This window comes from Somniosus microcephalus, chromosome 7 (assembly GCF_052327205.1).
Source record: "Somniosus microcephalus isolate GS21.2 chromosome 7, FLI_Smic_1.0, whole genome shotgun sequence".
Taxonomy (NCBI): domain Eukaryota; kingdom Metazoa; phylum Chordata; class Chondrichthyes; order Squaliformes; family Somniosidae; genus Somniosus; species Somniosus microcephalus.
The window spans coordinates 153,386,648-153,414,060 of NC_140993.1; the positions used below are offsets into that span (position 1 = coordinate 153,386,648).

The 27,413-nt window shown below is 43.8% G+C and overlaps 1 protein-coding gene across 6 annotated transcripts in view; it reads left to right on the forward strand.

The window, feature by feature from the left end:
* The window catches only part of prex2 (phosphatidylinositol-3,4,5-trisphosphate-dependent Rac exchange factor 2), a 943,088-nt gene that overhangs the window by 901,529 nt on the left and 14,146 nt on the right, over positions 1-27,413 (forward strand). For all 6 annotated transcript variants that reach the window (XM_085993112.1, XM_085993115.1, XM_085993113.1 and 3 more), the window contains one exon: positions 19,507-19,574. In XM_085993112.1, the coding sequence (XP_085849238.1) occupies positions 19,507-19,574 (68 nt within the window). The remainder of the gene's footprint in view (positions 1-19,506; positions 19,575-27,413) is intronic.

Sequence of the window (27,413 nt, forward strand, 5' to 3'; positions counted from 1 at the left end):
TACCTGTGCAATTGCAGATTCAATTGTAGATTGTGGCCAATTGATACCAATACGACTTATGTTAGTATATACAGAAATAAGATGTGGGTCACTGTACCAAGGGCAATCAAAAGGCCATTGTTTGCATAGATTAATCATAACTCTGCCCTCCTGTTATCCATGACTCCCTGACATGTTCAACACTTTTGCTCCCACATGGGATATTACTCTTTCAGGAGCATCAAGACCCTCCACGTGGGGATAATGGTTAGCGGTATATGTTAACAATTTATAGTTAGTTAACTGAGAGAGTGTGGGGCCGTCACAAGGCCCTGGCTGGCACTGCAGATGTCCTCAGTGTTAGCCTGAATGGAATTGGGCATTTAAAAACTGAATGCTACAGTGATCTTGATGGCCACAGATGGAAATCTAACTGAAGGAAATGGCACAGTTCCATCACTACCCTCCTGCCAAGCCTCAGACTCTGAATGTTGTGCTTTCATCCCTCAGTAATTGTGGCTGAAATGGTAGATCCAGTGGATAGCAGACTGGCAGGACCAGACTGTAAACCTTGCATGCCACCTGACATCTTCGGCAGCCTTTCTTGCTCTTCTGGTCCTCCTCAGCCAAATACATTGCTGGGGGAGCAGTGAATACAATAACCATTATGATGAGAGCTCGCTATCTTAGAAATCTACAATGCAACAAATTATCTGTCACTATCAACAAGCAGTTTTCTGCCTCTGCTACAACATCCGATTGTTGCAGGTTTAGGATTGCACCACATTTGTGATGTATTAGCCTTGCAATATGGTGCATTTTTCCCAAAAGTAGCTATTATGCCAGCAATGCTGAGTTAAACTAACCCAATGCTCATCATAAGTGGTCAGGAAAGTTGTACTCATGGTCCACACTGCTGATATTATTGCTTGTTAACCTCTAAGTAACACAGGTGTTACAGCTAAAACCAAGAATAATTTACAAGGGAGTTCTCCTGAAAGCTAATAGAATCAGAGAATCGTAGAATGCTACAGTACAGAAGGAGGACATTCGGCCCATCACACCTGTGCTAGCTCTTTGGTAGAGCTATCCAATTAAGCCCACTCCCCTGCTCTTTCCCCATAGCCCAAAATTTGTTCCCTTCAAGTAGTTATCCAATTCCCTTTTGAATGTTACTTTTGAATCTGCTTCCACCACCCTTTCAGGCAATGCATTCCAGATCACAACAACTCACTGTGTAAAAAAATGTTTCCTCGTGTCGCCTCTGGTACTTTTGCCAATCACCTTAAATCTGTGTCCTCTAGTTACTGACAGTCTTGCCACTGGAAACAGTATCACTTTATTTACCCTATCACACTTCTATCTAATCTCCTCTTAGCCTTCTCTGCTCTAAGGAGAACAACCCCAGCTTCTCTAGTCTCTCCACATAACTGAAGTCCCTCATACCTTGTACCATTCTATTAAATCTCTTCTGCTTCCTCTCCAAGGTTTTGACATCCTTCCTAAAGTGTGGTGTCCAGAAGGAACACAATACTCCAGCTGACGCCTAACTAGTGCTTTATAAATGTTTAACATAACTTCCTTGCTTTTGTACTCTATTCCTCTATTACTAAAGCAAGGATACCATATGCTGTTTAACAGCCTTCTCAACTTGTCCTGCCACCTTCAAAGACTTGTGTACGTACACCCCCAGGTCTCTCTGTTCCTGCACCCCCTTTAAAATTGGACCATTTAGTTCATATTGCCTCTCCACATTCTTCCTACCAAAATGTATTACTTCACACTTCTCTGCATTAAATTTCATCTGCCATGTGTCTCCCCATTTCACCAGTCTGTCTATGTCCTCCTGAAGTCTGTTATTATCCATCTCATTGTTTACTACATTTCTGAGTTTCGTGTCATCTACAAACTTTGAAACTATGCCCCCTATACCCAAGTTCAGGTCATTAATGCATATCAAAAAGAGCAGTGGTCCTAATATTGACCCCTTGGGGACACCACTGTATACTTCCCTCCAGTCTGAAAAACAACCATTCACCACTACTCTCTACTTTCAGTCCCTTAGCTAATTTTGTATCCACACAGCCACTGTCCCTTTAATCCCATGGGCTTTAATTTTGTGCAACTTTGTCAAACGCCTTTAGGAAGTCCATATATACAACATCAACTGCACTACCCTCATCAACCCCTCTCCGTTACTTCATCAAAGAACTCAACAAAGTTCATCAAACACAATTTGCCTTTTAAAAAATCCATGCTGACTTTGATTTATTAATCCATACTTTTCTAAATGCCAATTAATTTTGTCACAAATTATTGTCTCTAACCATTTCCCTACCACCAACATTAGGCTGACTGGCCTGTAGTTGCCAGGTTTATCCCTCTCCCTTTTTTAAGCAGGGATGTAACATTTGCAATCCTCCAGTCCTCTGGCACTACTCGTATATCCAAGAAGGAATGGAAGTTTGTGGCCAGAGTCTCTGCAATTTCTATCCTTGCATCCCTCAGTAACCTAGGATGCATCCCATCCGGACCAGCTGACCTTTCTACTTTGAAGACTGCCAACCTTTTAACTACCTCCTCATTATCTATTTTTATCCTATCCAAAATTGCTACTGCCTCCTTATTTACTGCTACATTGGCAGCATCCTCTTCTCTAGTGAAGGCAGAGTACTAGCAAAGTACTCATTTAGTACCTCATCCATGCTCTCTACCTCCATAAGATGATTTCCTTTTTGGTCACTAATCGGCCCCACCCTTCCTTTGACTACCCTTTTACTATTTATGTTTATAAAAGACTTTTCGGTTCCCTTTTATGTTAGCCGCTAATCTATTCTCATACAGTCTTTGCCCCTCTTACTCCCTTTTTTTAGATGATCTCTGTACTTTCTATATTCAGCTTGGTTCTATACTGTATATGAACCTTACAATTGTCATAAGCCTCCTTTTTCTGTCTCGTTTTAACCTTTATATCTTTAGTCATCCAGGGAGCTCTAGCTTTGGATGCCCTTCCTTTCCTCCTCATAGGAATGTATCTACTCTGTACCCGAACCATCTCCTCTTTCCCATTGTTCAACTACTGTTTTGCCCACCAATTTTTGATTCCAATCAACCTGGGCCAGATCCCTAATAACAACAGAAAATGCTGGAAACACTCAGCAGCTGACCTGCTGAGTGTTTCCAGCATTTTCTGTTTTTATTTCAGATTTCCAGCATCCGCAGTATTTTGCTATTGTATTGGGCCAGATCCCTTTTCAACTCACTGCAGTTAAGTACTTTTACACTTGATTGTACCTTGTCCTTTTCCATAACTATTCCACACCTTATATTATGATTATAGTTCCCTAAGGGGGAAAAATTCAGTTGGTTTGCGCCTCCCATTAGCGCCTTAAGAGGGCGCTAATGGGGCGCAAAGCAACTAGCGCCCATGTGTGGCGATGTTTGCGCCGCGCACGAAATTAACTAAACATTTTGTGGCGGCACTAATCACTACCGCCACGATCTCCTGTGCCGGCAGATCGTGACGTCAGTTGAGTGTGCAACGCCCCGGTAGCGCCCCGGACCGGATATTGAGTGGTACCCCCTGCCTTACTGCCTGCCACTAGCAATGACAGGTTGAGGGGAGCGTTTTGCATTCAGGAAGGGACTGGGGGAGCGCTATTTAAAGGCGACCACTTCCTGCCTTTTTTTGTTGGTGACATTTTTGCACCACGCATTCTGAGAGAGAGAGAGAGAAAAACTTCTGGAGAGATTCAACGCTGTGTGAAGGAGTTTTGGGTACTGAGTAGCACTTTGCAGATTCATTTTGATTTGCCCTTTTATCGATTTAGAAGAGATGTGGGGGCTGCACTCTGAGCTCTTTCCCTGGGACTCTCCATTGTTCTTTCCAGCAGATTTGATGTACAGGTCTCTCCAGGCTGAGATTCAAGGCTGCAATGAGCAGGATGTGGATGGAGAGCAAGAGCAACCCTCCCCTTTAAGAGCTGGCCGGCGCCATTGTGTCTGTGTTCCATTGCTGACTGACATCACATGAGCTTCGCCAGCGCTCTGAGGTAGCGCCTTGCTCCTCGGCCTTTGCGCCTTAAGACAGGTGTGTAGCGCCTGATTTAGCGCTCCAATCACCTCCAAGCACGATAAAAGCCAAGTTTGCAGTCGGAGGTGATAATTAGCGCCAGGCACTAATCTTTGCGCCCAGCCGATAATTGCGCCCCAAATGGGGCGATACTGAATCTCTCCCCCTAAATGCTCTCCCACTGAAACATGCTCCACTTACCATATTTCATTCCCCAGAACTAGATCCAGCACTGCTTTTTTTCTTGTTGGGCTGGAAACACACTGATCAAGAAAGTTCTCTTGTACATATTTCAGGAATTCCTCCCCCTCCTTGTCCTTTACACTGTTACTATCCCAGTCTATATTACATTAATTGAAGTTCCCCATTATCACTACTCTGTTGTTCTTCCATCTTTCTTTAATTTGTCTGTAAATTTGCTCCTCTATCTCCTCCCCACTATTTGGTGGCCTATAGTATACACCCAGTAGCATAATAGCTCCTCTATTGTTCCTTAATTCTAACCAAATAGACTCTGTCTTTGGTCTCTCAACTACCTTATCTCTCTCCAGTGCTATAATAGTTCCTTTGATCAATATTGCCCCCCCCCCACTCCTTTATTTCCTTGCCGAGCTTTCCTGAATACCGTGTAGCCAGAAATATTCAGCTCCCAATCCTCCACTTCTTGGAGCCAGGTTTCTATTATTGCCACTATATCATAGTCCCATGTGGTGACTTGTGCCTGCAGCTCACCAACTTTATTTACCACACTCTGTGCATTTACATACCTGCAGTACAAACCCATTTTTGACTGCTGCGCATTTGCCCCCTGTCTGATCCTTCCTAGTACTGAACTATTCTTTACTCCAGTGCTAGTTTCCTCTCCCAGTCCTCTGTGCACTTTGTTTCTCCTCTCTAATGTCTCTGTCTTCCAGATGAGACGTTAAACCGAGGTCCCGTCTGCTCCCTTAGGTGGACGAAAAATATCCCATGACACTATTTCGAAGAAGAGCAGGGGAGTTATCCCTGGTGTCCTGGCCAATATTTATCCCTCAATCAACATAACAAAAACAGATTATCTGGTCATTATCACATTGCTATATGTGGGAGCTTGCTGTGCGCAAATTGGCTGCCGCATTTCCAACATTACAGCACTGACTACACTTCAAAAAGTACTTAATTGGCTGTAAAGTGCTTTAGGATGTCCTGAAGTCACGAAAGGTGCTATATAAATGTAAGAATTTCTTCTTTCTTTCATCCTGGTGCCCATCCCCCTGCCAAATTAGTTTAACCCCTCCCCCACAGTACTAGCTAACTTTCCCACGAGAACATTGGTCCTAGCTCTGTTGAGGTGCAGCCCGTCCACCAGGTCCCTTCTGCCCCAGAACTGGTCCCAATGCCCCAGGAAATTGAAGCCCTCCCTCCTGCACAATTTCTCCAGCCACGCATTAACCTGTTTTATATTACAATTCCTATACTCACTAGTGCGTGGTGCTGGGAATAATCCAGAGATTGCTATCTTTGAGGTCCTGCTTTTTAAATTCCTCCCTGGAACCTGAAACTCCGACTGCAGGGCCCCAACTCTTTTCCTTCCTATGTCATTGGTTCCAACATGGACCATGACTTCTGACTGTTCCACCCCCCAACTTTCCAAATGTTCGGCACCCTTTCAGTGATGTCCTTTACCCTGGCACCAGGGAGGCAACCCACCATGTGGGACTCACGTCGGTGATTGCAGAAACGCCTGTGTATCCCAACTATTGAATCTCCTATGATCACTGCATTTCTACACTTTGCTGTGCCCCCCTTTGCAGTCATTTGCCCCACAGTGCCTTGGATGTACTCTAGACTGCGCTCCCCCAGGGTGTCATGACCCTCACTGGTATTCAGTGCAAAAAACTGGTTTCAGAGAGCCACACTCCCAGAGGATTCCTGCACTGCCTGCCTCTTCCTAACCTGCCGGATCGCCAGCCACTTACTATTCTAATGAAATCTCTGTAGCTGCGAGGTGACCACCTCCTGGAATGTGCGGTCCAGGAAATTCTTAGTCTCCCGTATGCCCTGCAGTGACTTCAGCCGCTCCTCTGTAATGATCAGTAACCTGTCATTCAGGAATGGTACACTAGGTGGTGCTGTATGTATATAAGAGTGGGCTACTCAGGATGCACTAGGCTACCCACAAGGCAGTAGTCAAGATGGAAGCCTGCACACAGAAGTACACATGGTGAATCTCTACAGATGCTGTACCTAGAGAACGTGTACTGAATAAATGTCTAGCTAGAAGCTAGCTGTTCTTAATAAAAATGACTAGTTATTAATAAACATAACATGGTACCAGGATTGGTGAAGATCTGCTGAAAATTGTGAAAAGCGACATGGAGAATTTGAGGCCACCGGGGTTTTTGAATCTCATGGGAAATGTCGACTACAATTGGCGGACTTTTAAACAACAATTCGAACTCTACATTGCTGCCATCGGATTCGGTACGAAGCCAGACGCAAGGAAAATAGCGTTGCTGCTCACGGTTGCAGGCCCACAGGCGATAGAGGTATTTAATACATTTGTATTTAATCCAGAGGAGAACAGAGAAAAATTAGACGATGTGCTAAAGAAATTTAATACACATTGTTCTCCCAAAAAGAATGAGACCTATGAAAGGTACGTGTTCTGTTCTCAGACACAGCAGCAAAATGAGACTTTTGATAGGTTTGTGACTGATCTGAAACTGAAAGCACAGACATGTAATTTCTCTGAGCTGAAAGCATCCATGATTCGTGACCAGATTGTGTTTGGTATTCAGGATAAAAAGGTCAGGGAACGTCTGTTGAGAGAAACCAAACTGACATTGGAAAAAGCTGTGAAAATATGCCAAGCCGGCGAGCTAGCTCAAAAGCATGCGAAGACTTTCAGTGAAATCAATAGTGATGCGATTGTAGTAAGTGCTGCTGACGGTGCTGTGTCCTACAAGGGGAAGAAACATGGGCAGAACAGAAATGAAAAGCAATCGGAGGAAGGAGTTTTTAATTGTAAACGCTGTGGTTACAAACACCAGTTAAAACAATGTCCAGCTTTTGGAAAAATGTGCACAAAATGTCATGGAAAGAATCACTTTGCCAAACAATGCTTTTCAAAAGTAAAAACTAAGAAAGGGCAATGAGTTAATGTAATTGAGGACACTGATTTAAGTGAGACGTGTTTTGTAGGAATGGTGTCATGTGACAATATCAAAAAGGATACAGAAAATGTGCAGCCCTCAGGAATTAACAATGCTGAACATAAAGTTAATGCAGTAAAAGAGGACAAATGGATGATCCTACTGCAGGTAAATGGAGCATTAGTTACATTGAAACTAGACACTGGGGCAAAAGCAAACGTAATCAGTATGAGTGACATTAACAATATGAAAGAAAAGCCCAAAATACAGAAAAAGTCAGTACTACTGAAGGACTATAATGGACAGAAAATAGATAGCTTAGGTGTATGCAGATTAAAGTGACAGTCAAAGACAAAGTGCATCATCTCATGTTTTCTGTTGTGGCTGAAGGACTTGATTCACTACTGGGTGACAAAGCTTGTGAGGACTTAGAACTGGTCAAGAGAGTCTACCGTATAAACTGTGCCATAAGCAGACCAGATGACTCGGCAGATTCTGTAGTGAGTAATTTCCAGGATATGTTCAAAGGATTTGGAGTTCTACCATTCACTTACAAGATCCAGCTAAAGGAGGATGCTCAGCCAGTGGTACATGCTCCACGAAGAGTTCCAGCACCCCTGCGCGACCGGCTCAAGAATGAACTGGACAGAATGACCACACTAGGAGTCATCAGGAAAGTCAAAGAGCCAACAGACTGGGTTAACTCCATGGTATGTGTAAAGAAAAAGAACAATGATCTAGGAATATGCCTGGATCCAAAGGACTTAAATGCAAACATAAAACGTGAACACTACCAGATTCCCAAGCGAGAAGAAATCACCAGTGAAATGTCAGGTGCCAGATACTTTACAAAGCTCGATGCCTCACAAGGATTTTGGCAACTAAAACTGGATGAAGAGAGCACCAAATACTGTACCTTCAACACACCATTTGGCAGGTATTGTTTCCTCAGAATGCCTTTCGGGATAATATCTGCATCTGAAATCTTTCATAGAACGATGGAATACATAATTGAAGGTCTGGAAGGAGTTTGGGTCTATGTTGATGACATCATCATCTGGGGCTCCACACTGAAAGAACACAATGAGAGACTGACTAAAGTGCTACAGAACATACGCCGGAATGGACTGAAGCTCAACAAAGCCAAGTGTCAGTTTGGCATCCAGGAAGTCACTTTCCTAGGAGATAATCTATCTGGTAAAGGAATAGAGCCAGATATGGAAAAAGTAAACGCCATACTCAAAATGCCCCGACTCACTGACAAAAAAGGAGTGCTACGCATCATGGGGATGATAAACTTCATTGGAAAGTTCATTCCTAACTTGTCAGCCAAGACAGCCTGTCTGCGAGACCTGCTACGTAAAACAAATGAGTTCGCATGGACAGAAAGACATGAACAAGAGTGGATAAACCTCAAAACAGTGCTGACAACCACACCTGTACTCACCTTCTTTGACCCAACAAAAAGAATCAAAGTGTCAACGGATGCATCAAAAGATGGCCGAGGTGCAGTCTTGCTACAAGCAGAGGGTGAAGATTGGAAGCCTGTTGCCTATGCCTCCAGGTCTATGACTGATACTGAGTGTCGATACGCCCAGATTGAAAAGGAATGTCTCAGCTTGGTAGTTGGACTAGAAAAGTTTCATGGCTACATATATGGACTTCCCACCTTCACAGTTGAGACAGACCACAGCCCATTGGTTGCCATCATAAAAAAGAACCTGAATGAGATGTCTCCAAGGATTCAACGACTCACGATGAAGCTGCAAAGATATGACTTTGAACTGATCTACACACCAGGCAAATACATAGTGTTAGCAGATGCACTATCCCGAGCACCCACAATGGGTCATGTGAGCTCTACTGAACAAGACGTGGATGTTCATGTGAGTATGGTCACTGCTGCGCTGCCCGTGTCAGACACAAAATCAAAGCAAATAGCAGAAGAAACAGTAAAAGATACAGTATTACAAACAGTAATAGAGAACATTCATCATGGTTGGCCAAAAGGTTCCTGTCCAAAATATTTTCACATAAGGTCAGAATTGAGTGTCGCAAGTGGACTATTACTAAAACAGAACAGAATAGTCATTCCACAGGCTCTACGTCAAGACATGCTCAAAAGGATTCATGAGGGACACCTCGGAATTGAAAAATGCAAAAGGAGAGCAAGAGACACTGTTTATTGGCCTGGCATAAATAAGGACATTGAGAACATGATAGGCAACTGTGAGACATGTCAGAAACACCAAAACAAACAAGCAAAAGAACCAATGATAGTAGCTGACATACCAACAGCACCATGGCAAAAGGTTGGTATGGACCTTTTTCATTTAAATGGTAAAGACTATCTAATAGTGATTGACTACTATTCTAACTATCCTGAGATGGCGCTGCTCTCAAGCACCACAGCAAGCAGTGTCATAATGCATGTGAAATCCATCTTCGCCAGACATGGAATTCCCAGGATTGCCGTTAGCGACAATGGTCCGTGCTTCAACTGTAAGGAGTGGCAACAGTTTGCAGCACATTATGACTTTCAACACATCATATCCAGTCCTTTGTATGCTCAGTCGAATGGTAAGGCAGAGAAAGCTGTTCAAGTTCTCAAGCAGCTACTGAAGAAAGCGACAGAAAGCAAGTCTGATCCTTATCTCGCCCTGCTGAGCTACCGAGCCTCACCTTTAGACTCTGGTTCTTCACCTGCTGAACTCCTAATGGGTCGCAAGTTGCGTACCATGCTACCCTGCTGTGCAAAAGAAAAGCAAAGTAAGGAACTGAGACAGAGACATCAACTGTTAAAGCTGAAACAGAAATCATACTATGACAAGTCATCCAAAACTCTGAAACCATTGACAAGTGATGATGTTGTCAGGATTGAGGATCCAGATGCGTGGAACAGGAAAGCTACAGTTCTTGAGGAAGTAGGACCAAGGTCATACACTGTTAGAACTGAGGAAGGACAGATTCTCAGGAGGGACCGCCGTTCCCTCCTAAAAACACAAGAGACTATCGAAGAGCAAATAGATGACAGTGCCACAACTGAATATTGTCACTCACCACCAGAACAATCTAACACAAATACACATACAGGCTCTCATGAAAACACATCAGACTTACCTGTGCTGAGAAGATCCACACGTGAAGTAAAAAAGCCTGATAGACTTAATCTTTGAGTACAAAGAAAACTACATTGAAAATGTATTGACTGTTGAAGATGTTTATGTTGTTATTGATTGATATTGATTGATACTGATTTTGTTTAACCTCAAAGAAAGGGGGATGTAATGATCAGTAACCTGTCATTCTGGAATGGTACACTAGGTGGTGCTGTATGTATATAAGAGTGGGCTACCCAGGATGCACCAGGCTACCCACAAGGCAGTAGTCAAGATGGAAGCCTGCACACAGAAGTACACATGGTGAATCTCTACAGATGCTGTACCTAGAGAACGTGTACTGAATAAATGTCTAGCTAGAAGCTAGCTGTTCTTAATAAAAACGACTAGTTATTAATGAACATAACATCAGGAAATTCTTAGTCTCCCGTATGCCCTGCAGTGACTTCAGCTGCTCCTCAAGCTCAGAAACCCTGAGATCGAGTTCGAGCAATTGGAGGCACTCCCTGCACACGTAGTTATCCAGGACTCCACGACACATGTAGCGTCCTGGAGTTCCCACATGACACAGTAATTGCAGGCAATGGGTCTCAGCTGTCCTATCAGTTTGCTTGAAAAATAATCCCTTTTGATCTAATTAATTACTCTGATTATTTATATATTTACTGTTGCCCCTTGGCTTAATTTACTTAGCAGCTCCTTCCCCCTCGGCGCTGAATTCCCACTCTTGCCAAATTCTCATTGCCAGTCTGTTTACAAGCCACTGCGTTTAGCAGGTACTCCCAGCTTTGTGCACACAATAATGAAACAGTTTATTATGCTGTGAACTGACAATAGACTCAACATGGAAATCGACAGCAGAACTAAGTCATGTTTAGTTAATACAAATATTGGGCAGCTTTCTGTAATTAATGGACTCTGGTGTTAGGGAAACTATTTGAGTAGGCAACTGGTAAAACATTTGTAGATTTAAACTAAGCATTCAATTTGATACAAAGAATAAGAGCTATGGGAAAGGCTGTAACGTCAAAGACAAATGCTGGAATTTTGCGCAGCTGATCCGATATTGCCCGATTTACACCCTCGCTAAAATTAAAAATTATGGCATAAGTAGAAGAGACAGAAATAGTTAGGACCTGGGTGCAGTGCCACAAACATTTCAATGATCTCAGTAGATCACGTAACGTTAGTACAAAGCCACACTCAACCACATCCTGCTGTGCCACTCATCACATTCCCATCACTCTGCCTTCCCTACCCTACCCCTGCACATCCTTACTCACACCAACTTACCTTGCACCTCCACCCAACCCTCTCTATCTATATTATCACATCCCCATCTCATTAGCCACCCCTCACACTCACCCTCATCCTAGTGCAATCATACCAACTAACAACACACAAGGGTAGGCACTTGGGTGTTTTAGCTAATGTTCATATAAAATTTCTGTTAATGTGGTGTCAAACATTGAAACCTTTATTTTCAACACTTTGTGTTCTTGGAAAGATTAGTGTGCACCTTTGGAAGTGGCTTAGTGAGTTGCAGTGAATGATGAGACTTAACGGTACCCCCTGCAATGGCGATGAGTGTGAAAGGAATGGCTTGGGCATTGTAGGGATGCTTTATGGGCCCAGAAATTCGGGTCTCCATGGGTGAGTACGCACGGGGTACTCACCCATAGGCCCAATGGAAGTGCCGGTTTTCTGCATGCACTGCGCATGCGCGGGAAACCGGCACTTCCATTCCTCTGAACGAAGATGTTCAGAGGTCGAACGCGTGCGCAGGAGGGGCTATGCATGTGCATCAAACATAGTTTTTTTTTACAGGTTTTCCAAGGAGGGTAAGTCTCCAGAAGTTAGAAATGTAAAAAGCAGGCGTAAGGCCTGCTTTTTACAAGGTAAGTGGTGAATTCATTAAAATTAAAACATTTTTTCCACAGGTTTATTATTTTTAAATACTTTAAAGCAAGGTAAGTTTATTTTTAGCCCCATTAGAAAATAAAATTATTTTTTTCCAAAATTTAAATTATTGTTCAAAATAGTTATTTCATGTAATTTATAGTTTATTTAAAAAATGTGATTTAAAAAAAAATTATTTGAAGGTTTAGTGCTGCTTTGGGGCCATAGTATTTATAAGTCTTGACAGCACTTCCTGTCAGACTTATGAATGGAGCATTCCCTGCTCCGATTGGCTCCCCATGGCCCACGTGATCCCAGGGGACGCATCGAACTAACTGCGCCCCGGGATACGCAAGCACTGCGCGCCGGCAGCTGGACCAGGCCCCGGATTGGAATTCCACGGGGGCCCACAGCTCAATGGCCGGCGCGCAAGGTAAGTGCAGATCGGGGGCTTACACCCGCGGGAAGCCCCCGACCCAAATTTCTGGGCCATGGTGTTGGTGTGGGGTGGTGCAAACCTGGCGCATCACGTGGCAGCCAGGGTGTACAGCATCAAGTGAAGTAAATCTGGCCATGGTGAGGCCATCCCTGGCCTGCCAGGCGGCAATGTGGTCGGGTGCTGATGCTCTCTGTCCTGTGCAGCAGCAGGTGATTGCGGAGAAGGTTGCTGGTGTTGTTGTTGGTGTGCCTGGTGCTGCTGGTGCTGGGGCTGATCGTGGTGGGATTCTGAGGACCAAGGTGAGAGAATATAAAAGACACCCATGCTGATGGAATAGATGGCAGGTGAAGTCGAGATGACAGAAGTGATCTGTGAATGGTGAGAGAGGTAATGAGGTCAGACTGGATGGAAACTTGTGTAAAGACTTGCAGCATGGTGAATCTGTTGTGGAAATGCAGTGAGGAAGAGTTTGTGGCTGAGGGAAGATATCTCTGTAAGGTGGGAGCTTTTACTGTACATTTGAAGCTGTCAACTCAACAGCTGATTCAATGGCCACTGAAATCCCACCTCAGCTTGACAGACGTGGTCCACAACCAGCGTGGACCCCGTGGGCGAGCTGTCAAATGCAGAAGGTGAGCTCAAATTCTTAAATGGCTCTAAACAAGCCATTAATACCGCTGCGTGTTGGGTGTGCTCAGCGCTGACAGGTCCGACATTGAGGAAAGGCGGGTTCACAGCGGGGTCCTGACCCGTTGGGGGAAAAAAGCACTTTCTCACCCGACCCGCCTCCGATCGCACCCACTGACCACCTGCAAAATTCAGCCCTCTGTTACTAGATTATGTTTGGATTCTTGGCTCTTTCACAGTTTTGCTGATAAGCAGTGTTACAGGTTGTGCAAAGGTGGAATCATTCTCTCAATCTATCAATTTATCAACAACTTCCCATGACTTTTTACAAAATCTATAAACATTAGGGGGGAAAAATTCAGTGGCTCCTCCTTTGGGCTGCTAATGTCGCCTGGTCGCTAATTTTAGCGCCCCGAAAAAGTTAGCGCACCTGCGCTGTAAATTCAGTGGCAGTGCGCCAAGCAGGAGGTGCGGTGCCACTGGAAGTGCTCCCCCTTCTTCTTGGGGCACTACCAGTGAATTTTGTGGCGCTACGCGCATCGGCACGTAGCACCATGTAATTACAGGCCTCCCTCCCCTGATTAAAGGGGAGGGGCCTACCACTGCGCGCACTGGGGCCCTGCTGGACCAGCGGGGAGCGGGGTGCCAGGAAAACAGCCCGGCACGCAAAAGGAGTGCCAGCTGAGCGATCGTGGCCAGCACCCCGAAGAAAAAAGGGGAAGGGGGCAGGTGCAGGCAGTCAGCCAAAAAAAATGGCTGCCCGACACCTGCCCTTTAAGTAGCGCCGCCGTAGTTGAAAAAATGCCAGACTGACCCTGTCGGACATATCGTTTGTGGTTGGTGCGCGAGCAGGGTGCTGCGCACAGTGATGACGTCATCACCAGCGGCGCAACACCGCGGGACGCTACCGGCTGCCGCTAACCTCCCGCTGAATTTCGCGGGAGGCGTTAGCAGCGCCACACCTGGGCGCTAGGAGCTTTGTGCCACATTAGCGCCCCCTGGGGACACTAACAGGAGGCGCAAAGCAACCCAATTTTTCCCTAGGAAGCCAAATAGCAGTAAGATGGATGTTTATTTTTACATCAAACAGTGGCTGTAGTAATGTTGTTAAGATCTCTTCATTGTACTCTGATCTGTCTCATTGTGCACACACAAAACCAAGGGGTCCCAGCCTGCGAGCTCTTCAGACCACCCCCCCCCCATCATGCTCCCTCCCAGCCCATGAGCTCTGCCTCCCCCCCACGCCCATGCTTCTCCCAGCCCACGATCACCGCCTCCAACCACCACCCCCCCCAGGCCTCTGATTGCTTCCGACCACCCCTCTGCTCCTCTGGCTGCCCCTCGGCCCCTGATCCTCCTGCAATTCTCCCCCCACTCCTCTGGCCGCCCCTGACCTCCGATTTTCTTGCGATCCCTCCCCCCCTGCTCCTCTGGCCGCCCCCCCATATATTTTATTACAATGCAGACATGAAAATGTAATGACTCTGCACAGACAGAGGAATAAGCCAGTCAGCGTTTCAATTTAGTCAAAATTATTGATGACTTAATGATCTATTTACAACTATTACAAAGAGCACTTTGGTGCAGGTATTAATTTATCTTTAGATGCTTTAATTACATTTCCCTGAGTCCTTTGTAAAATGTATTTTGGCATTGCACTGCAATACATTACATTTAATTAAGAAATGCTTTTCATTACTTAAAACATTAACCAATAGCAAAATATAGAGTGATGCTAGGTATGGGCTACAGAACCGTAAGTTGCTAGAGGACAAGATGAAGCCAACTTGTGTAATGAATATATTTAAAAATTCATTTTGTTACTCAAATTATCTTTCAATGTCTAGAAAATGAAAAATTTGGAAACTTTTTGATTAAGAAGTAATAGAAGTCATGAATATTTAAATTACTGCTCTAATGATTACACATGGAATATATTTCCTTCAATAGCATATTTAATTTGCAAACTTGTGAAAAATCAAGTTAAAACAAAAATATCTCACTGTGACAGTCGTGTAATGTATAAAATAGATGAGCCGTTGCTATTGAATTCTATGTAAATGTAAATCAGTAACTTTCCAATAAACCTTGTGTTTGAACAGAAGAACTGAATCAAAATCTCATTTGAAGAATCATATTGAAAAATATTATGAAAGCTGTTTCAGTATATCCGTAAAGTTTTTTAATAAAATGCAAATATTTGAACATTTTAAAAATCAACCTGCTTGCAAACTTGTCGGAGCTGGCAGTCATTTTTCCTACTAATATTTGGCAAGTTAAATCATTACAGTTCGTTGTTATGCTGGGCAAGTTGAAATTATTCCTTTTTGCAAAATCGTATTGGCCTAGAAATTCTGTGATAATTGAAAACATTGGGGAAATAATTCGGTTGGTTAGCACCTCTGGGGGCGCTAATGACTTTTGCCCGTGTGCAACGATTTTAGCGCCGCCTGCAAAATTCAACTGGCGATTTGCGGTGGTGCTAAACACTACCGCCACGATCTCCTGCGCCTGGAGATCGTGACGCCATCCAAGCACGTAACGCCCCGGACTGGAAATTGATTCTCGCCCACTGCCTCAGCACCTGCCGCTAGGAACGACAGTAGAAGAGGACGGTTTGTAGTCGGCTGGGAGCTGGGTGAGCCCTATTTAAAGGCGTGCACTTCCTGTTTTTTTCTGTCAGCAATCAATTCTGCCGTCGCACGTTGACAGAAGCAGAGAGGCATTTGGAGAGATTTGACAGTTTCCTACTTGAAGGCATTTTGCTCGTCAGGAAAATTTATCAGGTTGCATTTCTCTTACCTTTGGTACTGCAACATTCACAAGAGTTAATGGGGGCTGCACTGGCACGGGGCCTCGCCCTCCAGCTTCACCATCGGAGGCAGCAGAGGTGGAGAGAGAGAGTAGCAAATGTGGCCAGAGAGAGGAGGGCCAACAGGGCTCTTCACAGAAGACCTTACCCTCCCAACGTATTCCAAGAGCAGTTCTCATACATTCATCTGTCAGAGGAGCAGTGCCTTAGAAGGTTCAGCTTCAGCAAGGAGATGATCACAGAGCTCTGCCACCTCCTGCAGCCAGACCTCTAGCCTCAGCTCAGGACCAGGACGTCTCTGTCGATGGCAGTGAAGGTCACAGTCACTCTCAATTTCTATGCCAGCAGCTCCTTCCAGGCTTCAACAGGGGATATTGCCAACATCTCCCAGTTCGCTGTCCATTGCTGCATCCGGGAGGTCACAGATGCTCTGTACAGAAGGAGAAGGAAGTACATCTCAATCCCCATGACCCGAGACAAACAGCATGAACCGCGCATGTGACCGCGCAAGGATAGTGGGCTTCCCCATGGTTCAGGGAGCCATTGACTGCACGCACGTGGCATTGTGGGCAGCTCATCAAAATGCAGAGATGTTCCGCAACCCAAAGGCTACCACTCTCTGAACGTACAGTTGGTGTGCGACCACAGACAGCACATCATCCCCGTCAATGCCCGCTATCCTGGCAGCAGCCACGATTCATTCATTCTATGCTAGATCGGTGTCCCAGCACTGTTCCACCCACCGCATCCCTGGTGGCTGGCTCCTTGGGAACAAGGGTTATCCACTCGCCACCTGGCTGATGACACCGCTCCGCAACCCCAACAATCCTGCTGAGCTTGCATACAATGAGAGCCATAGCACCACTAGGAACCTGATTGAGCAGACTATCGGCGTGCTAAAGCAATGGTTCCACTCTCTTGACCACTCTGGAGGAGCCCTACAGTACTCCCCTGATTGAGTATCGGTTTTCATTGTTGTGTGCTGCATGCTGCACAACCTCACAATTCTGAGGGCCCAGCATTGCCACCAGGGATTGGTAGACCACCTCAGGTGGAGGAAGAGGGAGAGGAGGAGGAGGTGGAGGTGGAGGAGGAGGATGAACAGCACCAACATAGGAGGGAGCCACTCAATGTTGCTTCTGCAGGGGCTGTTTGTGAATGCCTCATTACACAGCGCTTACAATAAATGAGGTAGCTCATGGCATTTGGGATCAACAACCACATCATTACAGCCAGCTTGCAGGCCCTATGACCGGCCAAAGTTCCAATGAAAAACATGACCAAATTTGTAACGCTGAAATAAACATTTATTATTCTGCACGACTCTGTCTTATTAAACACAACCAATAACAAACAAACACAACAATTTATGAACAAACAGAACTGGGCGCTAAAGTTTGTGGCCAGCCGATGTTAGAAATGGTCGATACCGAATTTTTCCCCCATTGACTGTTAACTTGTTCAACATGAGGGGGAAATAATTCAAGAGAATCATATCAGTTGTACCAAGCTGAACACATAATTTAGGTTTGCACTTCAGCGTAGTACTAAGTGAACGATGTACTGTTGGAGGTGTCACCTTTCAGATAAGATGTAAAACCGAAGTTTCATTTGCCCGGTCCAGTGGTCTTGATGGACAATAAAGATCCAATGACAATATTTAATGACAAACAAGAAGCTCTCCTTGTATCCTAGCCAACTTTCCTCCCTCACCCAACTGCACCAGAAATAATTAATTTTTTTATTTGTTCATGCTGATGTGCATGTCGCTGGAAAGGGCAGCATTTATTGCCCATCCCTAATCTCCCTTGAGAAAGTGGTGGTGAGCTGTCTTCTTGAACCGTTGCAGTCCGTGTGGTGAAGGTACTCCCACAGTGCTCTTTGGGAGAGAGTTTCAGGATTTTGGCTCAGCGATGATGAAGGATCGGCGATATATTTCCAAGTCAGGAGGTGTGTGACTTGGAGGGGAACTTGGAGGTGGTGGTGTTCCCATGTGCCTACAGCCCTTGTCCTTCTAGGTGGTAGAGGTCGTGGGTTTGAGAGGTGCTGTCGAAGAAGCATTTTGAGATGCTGCAGTGCATCTTGTAGATGGTACACACTGCAGCCACGGTACGCCGATGGTGGAGGGAGTGAATGTTTAAGGTGGTGGATGGGGTGCCAATCAAGCGGCTGCTTTGTCCTGGATGGTGTTGAGTCTCGAGTGTTGGAGCTGCACTCATCCTGGTAAGTGGAGAGTATTCCATCACATTCCTTACTTGTGCCTTGTTGATGATGGAAAGGCTTTGGGAAGTCAGGAGGTGAGACACTTGCCACAGAATACCTAGCCTCTGACCTGCTCTTGTTGCCACAGTATTTATGTGGCTGGCCAAGTTAAGTTTCTGATCAATGGTGACCCCCAGGAAGTTGATGGTGGGGGAATCGGCGATGGTAATACCGTTGAATGCCAAGGGGCGGTTGTTAGACTCTCTCTTGTTGGAGATAGTCACTGCCTGGCACTTGTGTGGCACAAATGTAACTTTTCACTTATCAGGTCAAGCCTGAATGTCGTCCAGCTCTTGCTGCATGCAGGCACAGACTTCTTCATTATCTGACGAGTTGCGAATGGAACTGAACACTGTGCAATCATCAGTGAACATCCCCACTTCTGACCTTATGATGGAGGGAAGGTCATTGATGAAGCCACTGAAGATGGTTGGGCCGAGGACACTGCCCTGAGGAATTCCTGCAGCGATGTCCTGGGGCTGAGATGATTGGCCTCCAACAACCACAACCATCTTCCTTTGTGATAGGTACGACTCCAGCCAGTGGAGAGTTTTTCCCCTGATTCCTATTGAGTTCAATTTTACTAGGGCTCCTTGCTGCCACATTCGGTCAAATGCTGCCTTGATGTCAAGGGCAGTCACTCTCACCTCTGGAATTCAGCTTTTTTGTCCATGTTTGGACCAATGCTGTAATGAGGTCTGGAGCCGAGTGGTCCTGGCGGATCCCAAACTGAGCATCGATGAGCATTAAATTAACTGATCATTCATCTCATTGGTTTTTTTGTGGTCTTGTGATGTGTAAAGTGGCTGTCATATTTTCCTACATGGCAATTGTCACTGCATTTCAAAGTAATTAATTGTATGTTAAGGGCTTTGACATGTTTATGACATTTACGATAAAATGGTACATAAATGTAATTTTTTCTTACTTTTAGTACACTATCATTTGTCAGTGTATCCTCTTAGAAATAAAATTAGCATGTCCTTGATGGAATCCATTAATCTACTGCAGTCCATGAAACTCTGCACTGCAGATCCTATACATTATGAATGAGTAAAGTTAATTTGATTATGCATTTTATCACAGTGGGTTCTTCCAAGACATGCATTAAAACAATTGGACTAGCTTTATGCGCCAGTAAGAAAGTGTCTGCTTTATTTCAGGGAGCAAGAGTGCAGAACTCTGCTAAGAATCTTGGAGTGAGGGACCGAACACCACAGTCTGCCCCAAGGTAACTTCTCTGCATATTGAAACAATGGAATGTCATATTGGTTGGTTTCCTATTACTCTATGACAACACCAGCCACTGAACTAGAAAGATATATTTAATGTCTGATTATGGTGCATGCAATTCATCATGTGTTTATTTACACAAATGTGGATATGGTGGATTATGGTACTAGGGTAGAGTGATTATGGCACTAGGGTAGAGTGATTATGGTACTATGGTACAGTGATTATGGTACTAGGGTACAGTGATTATGGTACTAGGGTAGAGTGATTATGGTACTAGGGTAGAGTGATTATGGTACTAGGGTACAGTGATTATGGTACTAGGGTACAGTGATTATGGTACTAGGGTAGAGTGATTATGGCACTAGGGTACAGTGATTATGGTACTAGGGTACAGTGATTATGGTACTAGGGTACAGTGATTATGGTACTAGGGTAGAGTGATTATGGTACTAGGGTACAGTGATTATGGTACTAGGGTACCGTGATTATGGTACTAGGGTAGAGTGATTATGGTACTAGGGTAGAGTGATTATGGTACTAGGGTACAGTGATTATGGTACTAGGGTACAGTGATTATGGTACTAGGGTAGAGTGATTATGGTACTAGGGTACAGTGATTATGGTACTAGGGTAGAGTGATTATGGTACTAGGGTAGAGTGATTATGGTACTAGGGTACAGTGATTATGGTACTAGGGTACAGTGATTATGGTACTAGGGTAGAGTGATTATGGCACTAGGGTACAGTGATTATGGTACTAGGGTACAGTGATTATGGTACTAGGGTACAGTGATTATGGTACTAGGGTAGAGTGATTATGGTACTAGGGTACAGTGATTATGGTACTAGGGTACCGTGATTATGGTACTAGGGTAGAGTGATTATGGTACTAGGGTAGAGTGATTATGGTACTAGGGTAGAGTGATTATGGTACTAGGGTACAGTGATTATGGTACTAGGGTAGAGTGATTATGGTACTAGGGTACAGTGATTATGGTACTAGGGTACAGTGATTATGGTACTAGGGTAGAGTGATTATGGTACTAGGGTACAGTGATTATGGTACTAGGGTACAGTGATTATGGTACTAGGGTACCGTGATTATGGTACTAGGGTAGAGTGATTATGGTACTAGGGTAGAGTGATTATGGTACTAGGGTACAGTGATTATGGTACTAGGGTACAGTGATTATGGTACTAGGGTACAGTGATTATGGTACTAGGGTACAGTGATTATGGTACTAGGGTAGAGTGATTATGGTACTAGGGTACAGTGATTATGGTACTAAGGTACAGTGATTATGGTACTAGGGTACAGTGATTATGGTACTAGGGTACAGTGATTATGGTACTAGGGTACAGTGATTATGGTACTAGGGTACAGTGATTATGGTACTAGGGTACAGTGATTATGGTACTAGGGTAGAGTGATTATGGTACTAGGGTAGAGTGATTATGGTACTAGGGTACAGTGATTATGGTACTAGGGTACAGTGATTATGGTACTAGGGTAGAGTGATTATGGTACTAGGGTAGCGTGATTATGGTACTAGGGTACAGTGATTATGGTACTAGGGTACAGTGATTATGGTACTAGGGTACAGTGATTATGGTACTAGGGTACAGTGATTATGGTACTAGGGTACAGTGATTATGGTACTAGGGTACAGTGATTATGGTACTAGGGTACAGTGATTATGGTACTAGGGTACAGTGATTATGGTACTAGGGTAGAGTGATTATGGTACTAGGGTACAGTGATTATGGTACTAGGGTACAGTGATTATGGTACTAGGGTAGAGTGATTATGGCACTAGGGTACAGTGATTATGGTACTAGGGTACAGTGATTATGGTACTAGGGTACAGTGATTATGGTACTAGGGTAGAGTGATTATGGTACTAGGGTACAGTGATTATGGTACTAGGGTACCGTGATTATGGTACTAGGGTAGAGTGATTATGGTACTAGGGTAGAGTGATTATGGTACTAGGGTACAGTGATTATGGTACTAGGGTACAGTGATTATGGTACTAGGGTAGAGTGATTATGGTACTAGGGTACAGTGATTATGGTACTAGGGTAGAGTGATTATGGTACTAGGGTAGAGTGATTATGGTACTAGGGTACAGTGATTATGGTACTAGGGTACAGTGATTATGGTACTAGGGTAGAGTGATTATGGCACTAGGGTACAGTGATTATGGTACTAGGGTACAGTGATTATGGTACTAGGGTACAGTGATTATGGTACTAGGGTAGAGTGATTATGGTACTAGGGTACAGTGATTATGGTACTAGGGTACCGTGATTATGGTACTAGGGTAGAGTGATTATGGTACTAGGGTAGAGTGATTATGGTACTAGGGTACAGTGATTATGGTACTAGGGTACAGTGATTATGGTACTAGGGTAGAGTGATTATGGTACTAGGGTACAGTGATTATGGTACTAGGGTACAGTGATTATGGTACTAGGGTAGAGTGATTATGGTACTAGGGTACAGTGATTATGGTACTAGGGTACAGTGATTATGGTACTAGGGTACCGTGATTATGGTACTAGGGTAGAGTGATTATGGTACTAGGGTAGAGTGATTATGGTACTAGGGTACAGTGATTATGGTACTAGGGTACAGTGATTATGGTACTAGGGTACAGTGATTATGGTACTAGGGTACAGTGATTATGGTACTAGGGTAGAGTGATTATGGTACTAGGGTACAGTGATTATGGTACTAAGGTACAGTGATTATGGTACTAGGGTACAGTGATTATGGTACTAGGGTACAGTGATTATGGTACTAGGGTACAGTGATTATGGTACTAGGGTACAGTGATTATGGTACTAGGGTACAGTGATTATGGTACTAGGGTAGAGTGATTATGGTACTAGGGTAGAGTGATTATGGTACTAGGGTACAGTGATTATGGTACTAGGGTACAGTGATTATGGTACTAGGGTAGAGTGATTATGGTACTAGGGTAGCGTGATTATGGTACTAGGGTACAGTGATTATGGTACTAGGGTACAGTGATTATGGTACTAGGGTACAGTGATTATGGTACTAGGGTACAGTGATTATGGTACTAGGGTACAGTGATTATGGTACTAGGGTACAGTGATTATGGTACTAGGGTACAGTGATTATGGTACTAGGGTACAGTGATTATGGTACTAGGGTAGAGTGATTATGGTACTAGGGTACAGTGATTATGGTACTAGGGTAGAGTGATTATGGTACTAGGGTACAGTGATTATGGTACTAGGGTACAGTGATTATGGTACTAGGGTACAGTGATTATGGTACTAGGGTACAGTGATTATGGTACTAGGGTACAGTGATTATGGTACTAGGGTACAGTGATTAAGATACTAGGGTACAGTGATTATGGTACTAGGGTAGAGTGATTATGGTACTAGGGTAGAGTGATTATGGTACTGCACTAGCAACCCAGAACTGATGACTTCAAATACCATAGTAAGTTGTTTGAGATCGAATTTGTTCGCACCAGGAAAAATGGCCATGGAAGCTTCTGGATTATCATTAAAACCCAGCCGGTTCACTAATGTCCTTGAGGGAAGGAAATTTACCACCTCTCTGTGGTCTGGCCAATACATGCCTTCAATCCAACACTATGTGGTTGACCCTGAATGCCCCGAAGTGGCATAGCAAGCCATTTAGTTGCAAAATAATAATTACAATAAAGCAAATAGAAGACCCACCAGCATCTTTTCAGGGCACAAGGAATGAGTAATAAATGCCACCTTGCCAGCATCCGACACATCCTGAAAACAAATAAAGTAAACAAGCATGTCTGCTGATACACTATTGTCCGAAATGATTTTTTATAGCCTTTCAGGTGTTTGACTTGACTAGAAACCCAACACTATGTTTAAAAATCTCCAAAACAAGGTAGAGTTTCTGTTTATTCAATATAAAATACACAGGGGTAAAATCATAGAATTATACAGCACAGAAGGAGGCTATTCGGCCCATCGTGCCTGTGCTGACTCTTTGGTAGAGTTATCCAACTAGTCTCAATCCCCTGCTCTTTCCCCATAGCCCTGCAAATTTTTTCACTTCAAGTATTTATCCAATTCCCTTTTGAATGTTACTATTGAATCTGCTTCCATGACCCTTTCAGGCAATGAATTCCAGATCACAACAATTCTCTGTGTAAAAAATGTTTCCTCATGTCGCCTCATTTGAGTACTATAATTACAGACCCACCTCTTCAGAGCAGGTTACTCAGAAACCCCGAAACCCACCACTGTTAAAACGGAAGCAGGCACGTTCACTGTGGGTTGGGGTTGGGTTTCTCAAATTTGCCGATTTAAACCCGCACCTGACCCTCTCCTGCCCATCGTGTGGGGGGGGGGGGAAGGGGTGGGAGGCGGTAAAATTACCACATAGGTTTGGACACCTACTTTATATTGCGTAAGCTTAATCTGCACTGGCATCTTGCTGTCACTGAAAAAAGATAATAAATACCTATCTCTTCTCAGTGCAGTCACAAAAAACTGTCCAGGCTGAGGTTAGCATCCACCAGGGCCCTCAGGTATGGATATGAATCAACAATTGGAAGGATGCACCTAGTATCTTCCAATCAATATCTTGGAAGAAACCTCTTGAGCCATGGAGAACAGCAGTACTGCTCTGGGAACAGTTATCACTATATCCCACTGGTTAGTCAATTCTTCAAGATCGTAAATAAAATGCACTTGATCCCCAAATGAAGACATAAAACAGGATGGTTGATGGTGAACAACCTTGACACCATCCTTTTTCGAGAGATAGGTTCAGCAAGTCTATCATTTACCCTCACATGGATCTTGGAACTGAAATATACATCCGGAATAAAATCCAAGATTTGGCCATGTACTCCCATAGCTTACCGCTTCTTCATCAGGGCTGCAGGAAGCACTTGCGTGAAAGCTTTACGAAAGTTATTGAAAGTACTGTAAGTGGGTTTCGCCTGAGCCTGAGCCTTACAGCCTTCCAGTCTCATATAAAGCCACAACCTGTCCTATTTATTCCTCACAGGAGTCTTCATCACTTTATTTTCTCTAAAGAATTTTTGTGCAATTTTCACACACAATTATATTTTATCCCTAATTATTCTATTTAGGTCATGTTCATAGCAAGGTAGCACACTTGCCTCTGAGTCAGATGGTCATGGGTTCAAACACCACTCCAGAGATTTGAGCACATAATCCAAGCTGACACTCCCAGTGTCGTACTGAGGGAGTGCTACACTATTGGAGGTGCCATCTTTTGTATGAGATGTATCAGTCTACCCTCTCCGGTAGATATAAAAGATCTCATTGCACTATTCGAAGACGAGCAGGGGAGCTCTCCCAGTGTCCTGGCCAATTGTTATCCCTCAACCAACATCAGTAAAAATAAACAGAATATCTGATCATGTATCTCACTGCAGTTTGTGGGACCTTGCTGTGTGCAATTTGGCTGCCACATTTCCCTACATTACAACAGTGCCTACAATTCAAAAGTATTTAATTGGCTGTAAAGTGCTTTGGGGGCGTCCCGAGGTTGTGACAGGCGCTATAGAAATGCAAGTCCTTTCTTTTCCTTTATACAATAAATACACCTTTATTTTGCTATGTGTGCACCTACTGCCAGCTTATTTTATTATGAAGAAAAAATGTACTCTTGGTTTAACCATAAAGAATTAAGTGAATGTTGTAAGTCTCTAAACTAATTTCCTTAGTCATTGCACTTACATTCCCTTTCATTTTTGTATAAATAATTTGTTTTTATTCTGACAAACAATTTCATTCTAATCACGTTATTTGATGTATGCACTTTTGTCTTACTTTATCAGCTGTCCATCTTTTTGCATATATTTTTCTCTGTGATTTGTACTTGTCTGCTCAATCAGGTTTCTCAGTAACTATGTTTTCCAACAATATTAACAATTTTAACAATTCAGATCTAGTTAAATTCACGTGCAGAGTGTCCTGATATTACCCAACTTGTAGCAGTACCCCGATCCATGCAAATCGTTACCATGTTCCAATTTGGGCATATTCAGCCAGTTCACAATTGTTTATCCATTTTGGTGGTTGCCTTTAATTGGCTTCCTGAGTACATTGTAATTAAAGACATGATTTATTTTAAGGAAATGGCTGATATATTCCACAGCACAATGCCCAGTTACTTCACAAAATGACAATAAAATAGCTGCTTCAAGCATATCTAACAGCAGAAAAACAATGTGCCAGCGCAATCAACTCAGCAATTCCCACTGAAAGTTCCTTACTTTCTTCCTTTGTGTATCTTTCCCTCTCTACTATCTCCCTGTCTCTTTTCTACCTTCCCTGTCTCCTTTCTTCCTTCTTTGTTTCCTTCCATTCTTCACCCTCTTAGCTTAGAAAACAATCAATCAGTCAGCCTGCTTCTAGATCTCCACATAATAGACAACAATAGTGCTGGGCCCTTTACGTGACAGGGGTGCCTATAATGGCACTCTTGCTATTGGGAGCAATCCTATAATATAAGGTAGGTATTAGTGGATTAAAAACAAAAAGTGCTGGAAACACTCAGCAGGTCAGGCAGCATCTGTGGAGAGAGTTAACGTTTCAGGTCGATGACCTTTCGGCAGCATTTGAAAAAAATACATGCACCATTCTGAAACAAGATTTTTGTTTTCTTTCTTTACCCAATGGCAGTATTAAGGCCGTTTATTGTCTACAAAGAATTTCTATGAATCTGGCATCAGTTATAATCTAATTGAATAATAAGATGGCCACTCTCAGCCAAGTCGATATCCTTTGAGAGAGTAATATTACTAATACTGTACATATGGGGGACAATGATGTGGCCCAAGCACTGTGTCATCAGCAACAATACTGTGCAGGTGCTGCCTGCATCTGTGCAGGATAAAGTGATGTCAGCATCATTTATTGCTGCTCCTACAGCGTCTCTCACAACATGCTGAAAGTGCCATGGCTGCATTATCAGTCCTCAGCATGCAAGTGAAGGGCTGCTGACTGCCTGTTGTACACCATCCATGTTCCTGGAGGGGAAAGTGCAATGTACAGGGGAGCAAAGGCCATGGAGGTGGCATTGATGCTGGGCAGAGGGGACATGGTTACCATTTTTTTTTGTTTATGAAGACCTCTTCATCAGAATCTGTTTCAAGTGGGCATTGTGTGGTTGGAGCACTGTTCAGGTGTTCCAGTTGCATTATGGAGTGGGTACCTAACTTAAATAGAACTCGGGCCTCATGAGCCCAGCGCACAGCATGTGAGATGCACAGAGCACCTTGAGTGTATGATGAGCTTCAGGTCTCTGTGTCTGATGCACTTTAGTATATTGAGTGCCCACCATCTTATTATTGGCTCTGTGGATCACTGAGGCTTGTTCAATATGGGATAATTTTACAGAATCACTCTCTTGGCACGGAGTACCCCCCATGATATTCCGCCTGTTAATTTTAATGGAGGGAAAATCGTGAGGACAATGTTTGAATTCTCAATAAATGCTCACGGTGGGAAAGGTTCTAGATCAACTCACAATTTTGTAAAACTACAATATTGAAAAAAAGAGTCCGTTTCTCTGTTTTTAAAATTAAACAGAAAACCAGTACATTAAAAAAAATATGCAGGTGTGGCGGAACCACCAGAGGATTACAGACAATTGTATATAATTCCTTTTACAGCAATGTAGTACAGCTGGGGGCTGCACCTTTAATGTATCTGTTAACTGTACTAGGGCTTCTTTCCTGTACTCCGCGTGATGACGTCATGCCGTCCGTCACGTGATCTCTCAACGGCGGGAAGAACGCGATGACGTCATGACGTCAGAGTT